This window comes from Hyperolius riggenbachi, chromosome 3 (genome assembly GCF_040937935.1).
Source record: "Hyperolius riggenbachi isolate aHypRig1 chromosome 3, aHypRig1.pri, whole genome shotgun sequence".
NCBI lineage: Eukaryota > Metazoa > Chordata > Amphibia > Anura > Hyperoliidae > Hyperolius > Hyperolius riggenbachi.
The window spans coordinates 93,602,071-93,620,470 of NC_090648.1; the positions used below are offsets into that span (position 1 = coordinate 93,602,071).

General features: G+C 42.8%; 1 protein-coding gene across 1 annotated transcript in view; it reads right to left on the bottom strand.

Moving 5' to 3' along the window:
* ADAM9 (ADAM metallopeptidase domain 9) overlaps nt 1–18,400 on the bottom strand; it is a 153,935-nt gene that overhangs the window by 78,749 nt on the left and 56,786 nt on the right. The window contains exon 4 of the mRNA XM_068274597.1: nt 13,317–13,395. Within this exon, the coding sequence (XP_068130698.1) occupies nt 13,317–13,395 (79 nt within the window). The remainder of the gene's footprint in view (nt 1–13,316; nt 13,396–18,400) is intronic.

An 18,400-nucleotide genomic window follows, 5' to 3' on the forward strand; every position in this document is an offset into this window, starting at 1 on the left:
GATGGTCAGTCACTGTTAGTAAGTGGAAAAAGGACAAGCAGGGTTTATAGGTGGATGTGGGACATTTAGATGGCACATTGGCATGGGTCAGCGGCCTCTAACTGGGCCTTACTTGCAAACTGGGGCTCGGACGGGGAAAACCGTAGTGCAGAACGTTTTAGTTAACTCACGGACTGCGAACAGACGAGTCCTGGGAGGATGAGGGGCCCGCTCCCCCGGGTCTTCTTCTATTTACTGTGTGCCATTCCCTCTCTGGTCTTGTGAGCCCCTGTGGTGGTGGTTGGGCATATTGTTGCAGTAGAGGGTCAGGGGCTTCAATCCTGATATCTGCTTCTTCCAGTATGAGCCTTCCCTCTTCCAGAGATTTTACATGATGGGAGATGCCGTTCATTTGGAACTGCAGTCCAAAAGGAAAAGTCCATCTGTACTTGATATTCTCTCTGATGAGGGACTGAACGATCTGTCGCATGGATCTTCGCTTTTGTAACGTAAGCGGGGACAGGTCAGCATAGAGGCGCACTGACTGTGGAACACCTGGTAGGCTAGTGAGGTTCCGTGCTGCAGTCATAATTCTCTCCTTGGTGTCATAATAATGGAATTTCAAAACGATATCCCTGGAGAGGTCAGGATTGCGCGGTCTTCCAAGCGCCCTGTGGATTCTGTCTAGGCGAAAGTCAGCGGGATCAGTTTGCGGAAGGAGGGTCGCAAAGAGGTTTAAAGCTGCTTCTTTAATGTCCACAACGCTCTCAGGCAGGCCTCAGATACGGATATTTGAGCGCCTCGCCCTATTTTCGTAATCTTCAAGGCGCGCTTCTAGGAGGGCTATTTTGGCATCCTGGTTGTCTAGCCTGGTATTGTCAGATTTCAAAGCATCAGCACAGGCATCCACCCTTTGCTCCAGGTCATTTACACAGCCCCCAATTTCGTGCATCTGGGCAGAGACTCCAGCTATTGCTGTTGCTAGTTCGTTGCGCAGCATTATTTGGAATTCTGCAAGGAGCTCTGCATTAGATCCCCGCACGGCTAGATGTGCTGCCATAGGCTCCTGAAGTTGGCCTGGGGGTGCTACAGATTCCTGAGATGTCGGTGGGGACAGCGGACGACCGCTTGCGGATGATGATACAGGCCCTAGGTTACGGTCCGGCGTGGAGGCCGGTAGAGGCTGCCGCTCTGCTTGATGAGCGGGGGGAGACCTCCTTGCAGGGCTGGAGGTTAGTGGCGACCCTTGCTGTGATGGGACTGTGGGCGACTCACGTGGTGCTGGAGAGCTGCGATCTGAGGCCTGGCTGGAGGTGGGTGACGCGGCCATCTTGTTTTTCTCCTTCCGCTGCTTCTTAGTTAGGAGCTCGGCTATAGATGGTTGGGCAGCGGATTCCCCCGTCTTCTTTCCTCTCCTGGACATATTAGTAAGTGGTCCTCAGTGAAGTGGCGGCTGGTGGGGCCCTTTAGATGGCGTTATATCGTCCTTTATTGCCGCTCAGGCACGGAGCTCACACGGAGTACATCTACTTCCGTTGGCGCCGCGCATGCGCTGGCTAAATCTTTAATATACGCCATAAAAAAGCCCAGTTACACAATACACTGAATTGCAAATAATTTACGATCTTAACAGGTAATACAAAACTTTATTGCACAAAAAGGTACAGACATACATCCACAAACAGCCTCAAATTTGCCAGTAAGCACGGCCAGGACCTCATACACTAAAACCCATTGAAATTGGCTAATTATGTCTGCCACCAGCTTTAAAGTCAATAATCTCCTAGCAAACACCTAATAATGATCTTAAGGCTGGTGTCATAGTGGGACGTTAAAGTCCCACGTTACAGCAGCCAGTAACGCAGCCTAACTCACAGCACTGTAAAATCAATGTGCTCATTCACAGAGCACATGTTGCGTTACATAGTAACGCAGCACGTTTAAACAAAGTGCTGCATGCTGTACGTTATACTGGGCTAAGCCACGTTAGACTGTTTGCACATGCTCAGTAATGTTGGAGGAGGAGGTCTCCCCTCCTCCTCCGAGGCCAGCCACATGTCTAATTAATATTCACTGCACTGCGGTGACTTGTGGTGGGACTGTAGTGTTGTCCGGATCATGAATGAGTCGTTCATTTGATCCGGATCTTTTTTGTGAGTCAAATCATCCGGATCACCACAATGAAAGATTCGGTTCACAGTGGATGTCTGTCTGGAAGAAACAGGAAAATACAGAATGTACACTGCAGGGAAAGTCCTGTCCTTCTAGTCATTTCACCCAGTCTGCTTCCCTAGTAAAATGATTCAAATGATATGGTTCAAAGATCCGATTCAAATGATCCGAATCCTTGAAAAGATCTGGACTTCCTATCACTATCCTGGAGTGGCTGCTCTGAGAGCTGCATAACGCAGCTCAATCTGACGTCCAACTTGAACACCACCATGCGTTGCGTTAGGGGCACGTTAGGGGCACGTTATGCGTCCATAACGTCCCCTAAGACGCAACGTCTTGGTGGGAAAGTAGCCTTAGTTGGTATGTTTTACCCATACGGTTTATTAGCAGCAAACTCCTGGCCGCCCATTCATATACTCATTCACAATGCCTTATAATAATCTAACAAAACAAACAAGCAAAAAAGTATTTATATCTGCTTGTGGGGCTGATAGCACAAAGAATTAACAAAACAGAGAGAAGTGGCTGCCAAGTTATGCAATAAATACTAGTTCTCTATAGTATGGAAACAATAATGATAATTTTATTAGGACATTGCACTGATATTTTGGGGATATTTTTAAACACAGATTTTTGGGGGATTTGTGGTGTTTTTGCAATATTGAATATTTTTCTCCCACTAATATTTAGCTTATTTATATTACACCATTGTACTAACACTGTCTTTTTGGCTTAACCCTGGTCTTTATCCTTCATTATAGTGAACTAATTAATGTATCATTGGTAGTGGATAATTTTTATTGGATTTTAATTGTGCTTTTATTGTCAAATTGTTGGTCCTAATACAATTACCCTTATTGTTTGCATACTATGGAGAACTAGCATCAATTGCATAATTTGGGTGCCACTTCTCCCTTTTTTGTTAATTCTTTATAATAATATAATACAGTGTTGGCAGGCCCAACGATGTATTGTGGAGCATGAACTATAAATTATGTTATGTGTAGCATAATACACTGCTCTGAAGCACTGATTTTCTTGTACATGGTTATTTCTGCCTAAATGCTGAGTGATGCCTCAGTAATCCAGTTTTGTGCAATATCTTCCCTGAAGTCGTGGTTTCAGGGGAAAACAAAACATGAAGTGTTCTGTGCTGTGAGACTGATTACAACATAACCGAGCACATGACTTACGTGACCAGAGGAAGGGAAATCACAGAACTATAATGCCAGATTTTCTTAGAAGGAAACTTTCAATGACCTGCTCAAAACAATATACCGTAAAACTTTGGATTGAGAGCAACTTGGTTTGAGAGTGCTTTGATAAAGAAGCAAACATTTTTGTGAAATTCTGACTTGATATACAAGTAGCGTCTTAATATACAAGCAAAAACAGTTTACAAGCGTCGTATAATCAAATCTAAGCCACCGTTTCTTCTCCTTTTGTAGGGACTGTACAAGGTCACATTTCCATAAAATCCTCAGAAGTAACTGTCACTGGATAAGTTCCCGAGGTGGGCTCAAGAAAAAAACAACAAAAAGTAGGCAACCTAATCCGCGGGACTGGTAGCTGCAAAAACCGCCGCTCCTGTGGGCCGCACTGGCCCACTTTCACTTTCTTGACCTATATAGGTGACGACGCTGCAAGGAGAGACTGTGTGTCGCTCGCAGCGTGCAGGAAGGCAGGGAGTGGCAGGGGGCGTGGTCAGGGAGAGAGAGCTGCCCAATGGCACCTCTGGAAACCCTTTAAGAACACCCCTGGCGGGCGTTTTGAACAGGGAATTCCTCTCCTCAATGTTTACCTCCATAATAGTGACAAATATTGTCACTAATCTCGGGGGCCTATAGCGCGGTGGTGGTGGTGGGGGAGGGGGGGACAGAGAGTGGTGGTGTGGGGACACAGAGACATGTTAGGATGCAGAGAACACATCCTCTGTGTCCCATCTGCCCCCCATTTGCCCACCTCAGGCTCTCTTTAAAGCCACTCAAAAAAAGGTTGAGGAGAACCACCAGCTAGCAATGATTCTGTTACAGATCTAGTGAAAGTCAGCTTTATTTTATACAGTACAATCCTTTGAATAAAATATTTTTCTATAACTATTTATAGATTGTGGAACGAATCACTTTAATTTACTTACTTATGGGGAAATTTGCTTTGGTATAAGAGTGCTTTGGATTACAAGCGTGTTTCCAGAACGAATTATACTCCTAAACCAAGGTTCCAATTGTACCGTGTTTCCCAAAAAAAGACCGTGTCATATTAATTTTTGCTCCAATAGATGTGCTAGGGCTTATTTTCAGAGGATGCCTTATATTTCTATGAAGTGGTGCTTTACCCCTGCACTGATTTTGCTGGGGATGCCCCAACTGCAGTTTACCAGTATTGGCAGATTGCCTCATGGTGGAGGAGCAGAGTGGGTGGCCAGCTTCAGCAGTGCCGGTACCTGAGGTGGCTGCGCCTAATGATGATGACGCATCAGGAAGTGTCTGAGCAGAACATTTTCTATTCCCTTGTACTGAACCGAAGGTACCGTATGCTACCGTACTGTAATACTCAGGCACCTGCCCTGTCATCCCTGCACAACTGTTAGCCTTGCTGTGTGCTGAGGGAACAAGTCTGGTGCCATATTAGCACTGCACCTCTGTGTCCCTGCTGGTTGGCCGGCTCTTCCAGATTGCACTGTGCAGTACTGATCAGGCAACCCCGCACACAGCCCGTCTGTGTGCTGGGATTACAGGACCGGTGCTCAATCGGCGCTGCACTAGTAGGGCTTATTTTTGGCGGAACACGGCATATGCATTATATCATATAACAATAAGAGGAGTTAAAGGGAATCTGAAGTGAAAATAAACTTATAATGATGTGTAGTAAATCTAAGAAATAAAACATAAGCAGCAGAGATATGAGTCTAATATTGTTTCCGGTACAGAAAGAGTTAAGAAACTCCAGTTGTTATCTATGCAAAAGAGCTTATCTGAGCTCCACCACTTTCAAAGTTGCAGAGAGCTCTGTCTTCTGAAGCTTATCATCTCAGCTGTCACTGTATATTGTTTTTCTGCAGAGTAAAGGTCAAAACTTCATTAGCCTGCTCTGTGAAACCATTTAGAGTTCTGAGTGTAGTGTGTAAATTGCAAATATTAGAGAATGATGCAACGGTATAAAAAAAAACTATATAACCGAAAATAAAAATATGAGAATATTTTCTTTGCTGCTAATGTTCTAGTAATTATCCGTACTACACATACAATTCATTATATCATAATTTTTTCCCCCGCTTTAGTGTCACTTTAAAATGCATGGTGAAGCACCACATCACCAAAATGAGGAGAGCGGGTGATTCAATTAATCAAGCTAAATAAGCATGAGGTGTAGTGGACTAATAGCCCTTTTTCCAACTACCACATTCTGATCTGAAAATTGGATCAAATGCGATTTTCCGGTGCTGAGAAAGTCACAGGGGTACTGACCCTCCAGACCTTCTCCGCTATGCTCTGGGTATTATGTACACCTACTCTATATATATATGTACTGCGTGTTTATTTACTGTACCATCACCGACCTGCATGTGCCAAAAATAATTCTGGGTACAACTCCCGTTATACTTGGTGAGATAAAGGAATTCTGATTATCCATATTGTGGTGCCCCTTTCGCAATGCTGCAAAAAGATGTGACTGACTTTTACTTAGGGCTGGTTCAGACGGGCGTTTTTGTGGCGTTTAACGCGGCGTTTCAGACGCAGCGTTTTTTGGGATCTACTGCCATCCCATGCAAGTGAATGGGAGCGTTTAGAGCTGGCTTTTGCAGGCTTTCATGAAAGCCTGGCGGTAGATCCCGGCGTTGCGTCTGGTCTCGAAAGCAACATGTTGCTTTCAGAGGCTGTAAACGCCAGGAAACAATAGCAGAGACCAGAACTGCTAGCCTTGAATGCTTCCCAAAAGCCTTTAAAACGCTGGCGTTTGACCGCAATGCCAAGCGAAAGCTCAGCAGACGCCCGTGTGAACCAGCCCTTAAAACGCAATGACACTGCTTGCTGCAAATTTCTAGCACTTATATTAAGTTGTTGTATATGGCAGAGAAGGGAAAACATCACATGGCAAGCCTTGTATATTGCAATTTACCTATACGAAATGAAGTCCTGCCCCTACCTCTGGAAAATGATAATTGCGCCATACAGAACAATGATCAAATGAAAAAACGCAACGCATGAAAAATTGCATTTAGAAATAGCTACAGGCCGTGATCAGCATCTCATGTTTGTAAGCATGATGGCAATTTGCAGTCAATAAGGGTTCCTAATGGCGTGCATGAAAAAAGGGTGCAGTGAAAAAAGGGCTTGGCTGGATAACGAAATAGCGCGGCTGGATAATGAATTCTCATAGCAATAAATATCGTTGTCAAACTTAGTTAACGATAAATACCATTGTAATAACAGATGGGAAATAATAACAAAAAGATATTAATGTTAAAAATTGTTACGTAATTCAACAATACAGCTTAACCCAACCCTACTCTCACACAGAACCCTCCCCTGGTGGTGCCTAAAACGAACTACTACCCTGGTGGCGCCTAACCCTAATGACCCCCCAGTAGTGCCTAACCCTAATTACCCCCCCTGGTGCTGCCTAACCCTAACCTCCCCGAGTGGTGCCTAACCCCCCCCCCCCCCTGTGTTGCCTAAAACTAACCGCCGCCCAGGTGCTGCCTAACCCTAACCACTACCCCTGGTGTTGCCTAACCCTAACCACTCCCTCTGCAGAAATACCCTTTTACACATAGAAACAATAATATCTTTGATAACGTAAAATCTGTACATATAAATGAAATAATATGACAACTATAACATTGCAAGGTTCTGAAACGATAACTACTTCAAAAATTATAATGTTATAATGTTGTTAACGATATTTTTCACAGTACCCTTTTTTCTGCTTTTTTTTGCCGTATTAACGATAATTGCATTAAAGTCTATGACGGCACCTACGACGTCCACCCTCGTCATGCGCCCTTTTTTCCTGCTACCTCCTAATGAATGTACAGGGAGTGCAGAATTATTAGGCAAGTTGTATCTTTGAGGAATAATTTTATTATTGAACAACCATGTTCTCAAGGAACCCAAAAAAGCTGAATATTTTTGAAAGTAGTTTTTAGTTTGTTTTTAGTTTTAGCTATTTTAGGGGGATATCTGTGTGTGCAGGTGACTATTACTGTGCATAATTATTAGGCAACGTAACAAAAAACAAATACATACCCATTTCAATTATTTATTTTTACCAGTGAAACCAATATAACATCTCAACATTCACAAATATACATTTCTGACATTCAAAAACAAAACAAAAACAAATCAGTGGCCAATATAGCCACCTTTCTTTGCAAGGACACTCAAAAGCCTGCCATCCATGGATTCTGTCAGTGTTTTGGTCTGTTCACCATCAACATTGCGTGCAGCAGCAACCACAGCCTCCCAGACACTGTTCAGAGAGGTGTACTGTTTTCCCTCCTTGTAAATCTCACATTTTATGATGGACCACAGGTTCTCAATGGGGTTCAGATCAGGTGAACAAGGAGGCCATGTCATTAGTTTTTTTTTCTTTTATACCCTTTCTTTCCAGCCACGCTGTGGAGTACTTGGACGCGTGTGATGGAGCATTGTCCTGCATAAAAATCATGTTTTTCTTGAAGGATGCAGACTTCTTCCTGTACCACTGCTTCAAGAAGGTGTCTTCCAGAAACTGGCAGTAGGACTGGGAGTTGAGCTTGACTCCATCCTCAACCCGAAAAGGCCCCACAAGCACATCTTTGATGATACCAGCCCAAACCAGTACTCCACCTCCACCTTGCTGGCGTCCGAGTCTGACTGGAGCTCTCTGCCCTTTACCAATCCAGCCACGGGCCCATCCATCTGGCCCATCAAGACTCACTCTCATTTCATCAGTCCATAAAACCTTAGAAAAATCAGTCTTGAGATATTTCTTGGCCCAGTCTTGATGTTTCAGCTTGTGTGTCTTGTTCAGTGGTGGTCGTCTTTCAGCCTTTCTTACCTTGGCCATGTCTCTGAGTATTGCACACCTTGTGCTTTTGGGCACTCCACTGATGTTGCAGCTCTGAAATATGGCCAAACTGGTGGCAAGTGGCATCTTGGCAGCTGCACGCTCGACTTTTCTCAGTTCATGGGCAGTTATTTTGCGCCTTGGTTTTTCCACACGCCTCTTGCGACACTGTTGACTATTTTGAATGAAACGCTTGATTGTTCGATGATCACGCTTCAGAAGCTTTGCAATTTTAAGAGTGCTGCATCCCTCTGCAAGATATCTCACTATTTTTGACTTTTCTGAGCCTGTCAAGTCCTTCTTTTGACCCATTTTGCCAAAGGAAAGGAAGTTGCCTAATAATTAGAGTGTTGATGTTGACTATAGAGTGTTGATGTCATTAGACCACACCCCTTCTCATTACAGAGATGCACATCACCTAATATGCTTAATTGGTAGTAGGCTTTTGAGCCTATACAGCTTGGAGTAAGACAACATGCATAAAGAGGATGATGTGGTCAAAATACTCATTTGCCTAATAATTCTGCACTCCCTGTATTCCTGCCACCCTGGTCGGTTTGAACCGCATACATTATTTGTTTTTTTATATTTTTATTTGATTTTTTTATTGAGCACCACATTCTGTACTTGCCTTTCAAATATGATTTGTCTTTGGAACCAATCACTCATGTTTTTGATGACATTTGACCATATAGTAGTATAAACATATGCCGGATTATGCAGAGTGGTGGAATTCGTTTGGTCCATTTTCAAGCTGCATACATTTGTAGTCAAAATTACATAATCCTGCAATTTGGATTTATTTGCATCTCATCCCTAATCTCAACTGTTAAACTGCTGTGAAATAGCAAGATAAAGCTAAATATGTATAGCACGCCACACAACATGACCCATCCATGCATGTATTTGGGCATGTGTTCAAAATAAACGTGGACATAAACACTAACAACGGTAAAATGTTAATTGTGACATTTCAGTATTCCATGAAATAAGTATAATCAAAACAAAACTGATGCTCATACACTGACTGTTATAACCACATTTGCAGCACACATGCCCAATTCATATCATGTATGTACGCTAACAGAGGATGCAATGTAACATTCACTATACTATAAGTAATTATTTACCTTCAAAAGATGCTTCCTAGTATATTCTATATCTACATATTACTATAAGGTTATTTGCAAAAACAAGAAAATTAGAAAATAACAAAAAAGAACTCGGTATATACTGTATTCTCATAAACCTCATGCAAGAGACCTACGGTACTTAAAGCGGATCCAAGATGAAAAACGAACTATAACAAGTAACTTGTCTATATATCTTATCTAAAGTTTAGATAGTTTACACAGCAAATCTAGCTGCAAACAGCTTCAACAGTATATGATTATTTCTACCTGTAATACAATGAGCGGCCATGTTCTGTTTGTCATCATTACACACAGGCAAGCTGATCTGCATCCCCAGCCCTTAACCTGTGAAAAAAACACTTCCCTCTCCTCCCCTCTGCCTCTGAAATCTCTGTCTAGTAACACCTCCTCCTCCTGCCCAGACTGAGCTCCCATAAGCCCTTGCTACATGGATCTGAAAGTGCCAAGGCACTGGAAAAGCAGTGGGTGAGGCTTGTTTTGTTTATAGGGACTTAGAGTATTAAAACAAAAAAAACATATATGAAAGGACCACAATTATGCAATGAGTAAAAGTTTATCCACTTTAAACAAAAAAAAAAAAAAAAGGTAATTTTAAACATAAAAAGTGAAGAGGAGTCTTGTACTTTAAATTATGGTCCAAACGTGTTTTTTCGATAGAAACATCGGTATTTATTGTATGGCAATTTCTAGTCATTCTGCCTGGGCTTAAATACCTCTAATAAAACTTTGAACTGTAATTACCCTCCACTGATATATATTGCTTCATTTACATAGTACAGTACTGACCTTTATCTACATATATAATGCCTGAGGATTTCCCAGTAGTGTAGGGCATACAGTACAGGACTATATGCAGGTCTTTCCTCATGTTAATGTGCCTTGCACATGTAACCCCCTCACCCCACATTCTTAGATTCTCCCAATAGGCTTTTCTCACACGAGATGCTGAACTGCACTCATGTTAAACTAAAAATTCCTGGTGACCCGTTATTAATCCTTAAAGGACAGCTGAAGTGAGAGGGATATGGAGGCTGCCATATTTATTTCTTTTTAACCACTTCAGCCTACAGTGTTGCTCACCTTATGCCTCCGAGCAACTATCACCTCCCAGTCATTCGCCAATAACTTTATAAGTACTTATCACAATTAATTTATGAGGTCTCGAGAAAGCCCTAATCGAGGGGCGAAACAGCCGTCAACTTCCCTCCGCACCTCATACAACGCATGTGCCTGATAAGTATTAAGTGGATTTCATTAAAAGTTAATGTTTTATGGCTATGGTGAGTTGCTCCTGGAGCTTTTACTTCCCTTTGAACCCAATGATTATGCTTATTCTCTGGAGGTTGCACCGCCACCCAGCGGGTTTATAGCTACTGCAATTGTTGTTTAGGAGTGCACCCGCCACAATCTTTTCTCTTGCACAATTGAAATGAGTTGAACTTACCCGGGGCTTCTAATGGTCCCCCACTGACATCCTGTGTCCACGCAGCTAATCACAGATGCTCCTGCGCAGGCACAGACCAGTATGGTCTGTGCCTGCGCAGTACGCTCCTGGTGACATCAGCGGGAGCGAGGACACGGCAACGCAGGTGCAGTGGTTTTCAGACTTTAAAGACTGAAATTCCAGAAGTGACCCGGAGGCGGGGTCAGAGCATCGGTGAGTGGCTGCGCCAACACAGGATGTCTGCGGGGGACCATTAGAAGCCCCAGGTAAGTTACACTCATTTTCCCCCGACCCCCCTACAGTATTCCTTTAAGCCTTATAATGATCTGCAATGCTATAAGTGGGGAAAAAGGCAAGCGTTATCCATAAAATTAATGCCCCGAACGGTGATCTCTTAACTACACCTAAAGATATTAATGACGCCAAGTTTTTTTTTTTTTAAATAGTAGTCTTTATTCTAAGCCTCAAGTGATGCCAGCTACCACTTCAGATCAGATAACCTAGACACCCTGAATGCGGAAACTACTGATAAAAAAATAATTGCCAAAATAAAATAATCATAAATCCCCAGGCCTTGGTGGACTGCCAGCAGAGTTCTATGAAATGCTCAAGTGAAATAGCCGGGCACTGTACAAAGCAAATGGTTCATTTGTAGATCAACGACACTTCACAATGCATGAAAAAACACAATTGCTGGTGTGTGGTGTATGAGGTGCAGGCGTTCTGGCGTGAGAGGACCAACACAACAGCCGCTTTGCGCCTTCCCGACAATTGCCCACCCACTATATAGTCAATCCTACCTCTTCGACATTTTTCTTAGACTAGACGGGGATCAGAAATTCCTTTGATGCTTCAGAAAGACTTAGGCTCTGTTCACATCTAAAATTGAAATAGCTGACGCCAGCAATTTACGCATTTAGGGGGCGATTTTTGTTTTCTCCTCCAGGCACTTGGGTGGGCGCTGCGGTTTTTTGCAAAGCACTTTTATAAGCGATTGCGACGTCACTTTTTCAAGGGTTTCGCGATATCCCTATACCTTCCATTGAGACAAATCGCCCCAAAAATGGTACAGGCAGCACTTTGCTGAGCGGATCGGAAACGAACCGCTCAGATGTCAAAACAAGTGTTTTGAGGGCGATTTTCAAAAGAACCTGTGCTTGAAAAAAGGCCGAAAACGCCCTTAGTATGAACGAGCCCTTATTTCACGTAAATAGTCAGCAGTATGTGAAGGTGTGACAGAAACATTTTCAACATCAATAACTTTGCAGGTAATAGCGTGGTGAGAAAAATGGTGGTTAATGAGGCCTGGAGATAATCTCATCTAAAGGTGCCCACACACACATTGATCTTCAGATTTGATCATTCTGATGGGAATCCATTCCTTTAAATGTACGAGTCGTTGACTAAAAATCAAAAGTATCAGTCTGAAAATCTAGGTAAACTGGGGGTGGGGCAGGAGCAGCGGATGATCAATAAACCATAGCATTGTATTGCACTGAACAAAACACTGTGTTTCAATCGATTTTTCAATAGAGTCCTTGCTTGAATGGTTCAATTGAATTGTCAATATTATTATTATTATTATATTATTATTTATTGTATTTAATAATAATAATAATATTGACAATTCAATTGAACCATTCCTGCTGGAATGGTTCAATCGAGTTTTTAATAAGATTCCCTGGCCTAGGCTGTGGAATTCTGGAATGTGGATTTCTCTCCACTCCCCCCTCCCTTCCAAGCATTCTGGGAGACTAGAGATCTTATCTACTCATTTTAGAACTCTCAGTAAGGAACATTCAGCAGAGATCACCTGCCAGTACTAAAGATGTTGTTACCCTGTGATACATTTCAGAAAGTAAATCAGGGTGAGGAAAGATTTTACAAAGGGCAAACACTGACTTAATCATTTCTTGTTGGATATTGTAAAGAAAATGGCATTTTTATTCATTTTATCTTGACTATGGTTCCTTTTTAATCCCTTCACAGGTTACCTCTGCTGTGGAGTAAATGTCACCTTATACCAATCTAACAACATATATAACATAGCTCCCAACTGTCCTTCTTTTGGAGGGAAAGTCCCCCTTTAGGAGCCCTGTCCCTCTTTCCTCCTCATTTGTCCCTCTTTCAGGACTTTGTCCTTCTTTCTATGAATATATATATATATATATATATATATATATATATATATATATATATATATATATTTATATTTCTCTACTAAAAATGTGTTTGGTTGACTCTAAAGTTTATTCCCATCCTTTAAATTGATATATTACTAATTTTAAAATGTTATTATGAAGGAAAATGAACCAGGACAGAAAGGACCAGTGTGGTTTGAATTATAAAACAACATTTTTTCTTATGAAATATTTATGGTATGCTTGACTAGGGGTGTGGTGGTGTGTGATCAGGGGTGTGGCAGGGGCGTGGCTTAAGTGTCCCTTTCTCATATAAAAAAGTTGGGAGGTATGTATATAATATAGCAATCTAGTGTGGAATTATAAAGCACATACCTTTTCCTGTAGCGGACTCGTCAGTCTTGTTCCATCTTCTGCATAGGTGTACACTGCGAAATCCTTGGCCAATAAATCCCTGTGACAATAGACAAAAGGTGTATGAGGCCCCCAGAACGACAGCCTTAATCACTAATTCAACAGTGCTATGTACACATTATTCTGCACAGCTCTCTGCATATCCAGGCACTCTGCATTCCAAACCAAAGGGGAGGCTTCCTGGTCTAACAACAGGCAAGGCTTATTGTAGCTAGCAGTCTTTCTTTTCATATACCGCAAAATGGTTCAATGAGCAACATGGCTGCATTTTTGGATGTAAGGGTGGCCATACACTGATAGATTTGCAGCAGATTCGACCATCAGATAGATTTTTGTCAGATGCCTGTCAGGACAAGTCTGACAGGAATCTATCTGATGTGTGCCACACACTAAGAACAGATTTCCAATAGGTTTCAGAAGGAAATCTATTGGAAATGTATTGAAAATCGATCTAAATGCATTACTGCACCATTAGATCCAATGCAACTCTATGGGCCATTGATCTGCTGCCAGCAGCAGATTGACCTAGATTTTCCATCCTGTCATATAGATCAAATCGATCGAAAACAATGAAAATCGGCCAAAAATCGATCGACCGATCTGCTGATTGCGTCATCAGCAGAAGCCGGCACTAGGGGAGCAGTCAGAGAGAGGAGGGGGTCTCTGATCCCTGCTGGTTAAGGGCTCCTTTCCACAGGTGGAAACTGGCCCTAAAGTGAGTCCTGCTGCCGTTGCTTTCATTTATTCAAGGGGAACGGATGAGACATGGGGGACAGAAGGGGACACAGTAGGACACATGAGGTACAAGGGAGACACAATAATTGGGGGAGAACATCCACAAGACGCTTCAAGACCATAGACACAATAGTTTATTTTTTCTCCCTGGTTTTTACCCTCTAAACCATACATGTCAAACTCAGATTTGGCCCTCAGGTGGTTTCCCCACTTTGCATTATGTTTGGCCCACTGTAGACCACCAGAGAAAGCTATATTGGAGGGTAAGCCCTAGATCACCAGGGAAGCCATATGGGGAGGGGGACAGCAATAGATACCAGGGAACTGTATAGGAGAGGGAAGGGGGCCACTAGACACCAGGGAAATGTATAGGAGAGGGAGGACCACTAAACATCAGGGACTGCATAGGGGATGGAGGGGGCTATTAGACACCAGGTAACATTATAAGGGAGAAAGGTGGACACTAGACATTGAGGTCGGCCCGCGACTTTTTCCCAGAGCTCAATTTCGGCCCACTTTGTATTTGAGTTTGACACCTCTGCTCTAAACCTAGGCGTGTCTTATAGTCTGGAGCGTCTTATATGCTGAAAATACAGTATTTTTTCCTCAATCAGACATAATTATTCTGTTTTGTAAAAGCTGAGTTGTTGGTGGGATTTGTGGTGGGTTTGGAAAGGGCTCAGTTCCATACAGCAAGAGACAACTGAGGTACCATAATTCATTTTTTTTATGCATTCATTTTCATTCATTCATTCATTTTATTAGGAACGCTTGTACAACCATCTGCTTATTCATTCTAAATCAGCCAATCATGTGGCAGCAGTGCAGTGCACAGCAGTGTGCAGATGTGCAGAGACAGGTCAGCTCTGTGACTATTCTTAGCACTGGTTGTGAAAGCAACTTTTAATTTTTTAACTAGTCCTTTAACTACCTATAGCAATCCCTGTGTATGCACAAGGCCAGATATTTAAGTAAAAAAAGTTAGATGTGAGCACAGTCTGCAAGTCACGGCATGCTGATCAGTATCAATTCCAGGAAATGAAATGTGGGCATTTGTAATGTAAACAATGATGACTTTAGATGAGTAGGAGGGAGTTTGCTTTTACAGTGGCGGGCTGACGTGAGCGCAGCAGATAAAAACGAGTTGCTACAAAATGTAAAACCATGTCTTCAATCAGAATCCCCCAAAAAAGTATCTCTTAAAGAGAACCTGTACTGAGTAAAATTATTTAAAATAAACACAAGAGGTAACTTCAAATGAACATTACATAGTTACCTCGCCATCAGTTCCTCTCAGAAGCTCACCATTTTCTTATGACAATGATCCCTTCCAGTTCTGACAACATTTTGTCAGAACTGAAATATATCAGTTGCTGTCAGTTACAGCTGAGAGGAGAACTGATGTGTCCATGTTTCCCTATGGCTCAAGTGGGTGATCTTACAGTTTAACTGTGTGCTGACCAGAAAGCTGTTATGGTGTAATGGCCATTTTCAAAATGGAGGACAGAGAATTCCATTGATGACAGTGGACAAACAGGACGCAGGAGAGGAGAAAGAGATTGAATAGTAGATTACACAGGAGGTAAGTATGACCTGTGTATGGTTATTTTGACTTTTAATTTTCAGTTCAGGTTTTCCATAAGCTAAATCAGTTATCACAATTTAGGGCCCTTCCACCCAAATAAATCGACTTCCCCTTGTTTCCGAGCATGTTTCTCTGCGATTACAGGTGCAAAATTCCTGATGTGTAAAAACAAAAAACGAAAAAAAAAAAAAAAAGCTTCAGGACATTTTTCAAAAGGGAGATTGCATAGCAAAACGCATAGCAACGTGCGATTTGCATTGTCAACTTGCATACTAATTTGCCTGTTACGTTGTGTCTGTTATGGTGACGGAACGCAAAGTCCCGACCTGCTCAGTTTTTAGGAACATCCCATTGACGTGAGATGTCTTCATAACCTCTATTATATGTCTGATGGAGAGGACACATCTGAACAAGGGTTCCATGTTGTGAACTGCCACAGCATGAACCAGTTGTAGTGTGAACCCAGTCTTAAGATGGCCTATGCAAATTTAACAAGAAAACTATTCAAAACAAAACATGGGCATTGTTTTTATTGGGTAGGCTGCACAAGTACTGTAACTGAGCAAAGACGTTTTTTTTTTCAATGGCATTTACATTTTTGTCCGCCAGTTAGTCAGTTTTTCCTGTTTGACACAAAGCTTTGCATTATGATGCAGGGAAATGCCAGTTCCACTTAGAGCATGATTCATAAAGCTTTTTTTTACCTGTTTTCACCGTATCTAGGTTACATTTTTAAGCTCCCAAAGAGCAAAACTATAATATAGTTGCGGCAAGAAAAGTAATATTGAAATGAAGTTAATCAGGAACAACTTACTTTGAGTGATTATTTTGCTTGTAAATGTGCTAAAAGGTTATTTTTTATCACTTAGGTGATAAATAAGTCATGTATGAGAAATTTTGTGAGTAGAGCCCATTTTGTGAAAGTCCCAGAGACGGGGGACATACAAAACAACATACAGACAAAGCAATAAAGGACTCAAGGTACACAAGTTAATTAGTGTATAGCACAAGGAAAGTGAAGAGCAGGGAAAGTGACAGAGATGAAAGTTCAGTCAGATGGTGGGTAGATTACTGGTATGTGACAGACAAGAGTTTAGTCATCGGATCAGTAACTAGAGGGTGACCGGTGCAAATGTGGTAAACCACACTGAACTGTCTGTATAACAGTGCAACAATGTGCCACATTCCCTTCAATATTAGATATTATTTAACTGCTTGTATCACTGAGGTTATAGCATACATTTTTTATACAGTGGTAAGATAGTGTAATGGCAGCCGATCTGTCCCTCGCCACAGCCTGGTGTCCCCTCCGTAGCAGATGCCGACCTGGCCAGGTCGACATATTCTGCGCAAAGCCGCACCGCTCGCAATCATGCTCACGTGGCCTGGAGAGTCGTGCACAGACGCAGAAGTACTGCACCTGCACAGAATGCTCCCAGCCACGGGAGCAAAACTGCACACTCACACAGGCGCAGAACCCCAGGACAACAGAACTACGGTAAGAGACAGATCAGCGACCAGGGGTGGAAGGAAGCCCCAGGTGAGTAGATCTTCGTTTTTTTTTCTTCACATCTGTCACATCTGTCCTTTAAAGGAAGTGAGGGAGTGGGATATGGAGGCTGCCGTATATATATTTCCTTTTAAGCAATACCAGTTACCTAGCTATGCTGCTGATCCTCTACCTCTAATACTTTTAGCAATAGACCGTGAACAAGCATGTGCAGATCAGTTGTTTCTGACATTTATGACAAGATTAGCTGCATGCTTGTTTCTGGAGTTATTCAGACACTACTGCAGCCAAAATTGGCCAACAGGGTTGCCAGGCAACTGGTATGGTTTAAAAGGAAATAAATACGGCAGCCTCCATATACCTCTCACATCAAGTTCCCTTTACAGTGTACCTGAGACGAAGGAAAAAAAAAAAAAGTATTATACATACCTGGGGCATCCTCCTGCCCCTTTGTCCTGATCGCTCCCTCATCGCTGTCCTTCGCCGCCTGCAACCTCTCCGCAATCCGGCCCGGTAATTCGGACAGTTGGGGCCAGTCGGCGCATATGCAGTCTGGCCACACGCACTCCGCCGTTGCGCTCCTGTGGCTGGCAGGATTTTGTGCAGGCGCAGAACTCTTCCAGCGGCAGAAGCATGATGGGGAAGTGCACGCAACAGGCCGCGCATGCGCAGTAACTCCCCAACTCTAGAAGTTACCGGGCCGGATTGCGGAGGCTGCAGGCAGCAGAGGAGGACGGCGAGGGACTAATCAGCACGAAGGGGGCTGGAGGAAGCCCCAGGTATGTATAAAACATTGTTATTCCCTTATCTCAGGTACACTTTAAGGGCTCTGCCTCTGACATAGAAGACAAGGGTTTGAAGATCGACTCTTCCGTAAGCCAGCACATATTCAGTGAGGAGACCTTGGGCTAGACTCCCTAACACTGCTACTGCCTATTGAGCGCACCCAAGTGGCTGCTGCTCAAGCCCGCCGTCCACCAGAAGAAAAGTGCAATATAAATGTTATTTGTCTTGTCTATAAATTTTCTTGCTAGAAAGTGGCCTGATCATGCATACACTTGCCCAAGACAGACAAATGCATCGTTTTGGGTATATTATGTAATCACACCATATAGCAGGCTATAAATGTAGCACATTTCTTCTTCAGGCTTGTATAAGAAGCTGCCAACATAAGAATGAAAGCCTAGACGTCGCATGTATGCAGGTCATAGGAGA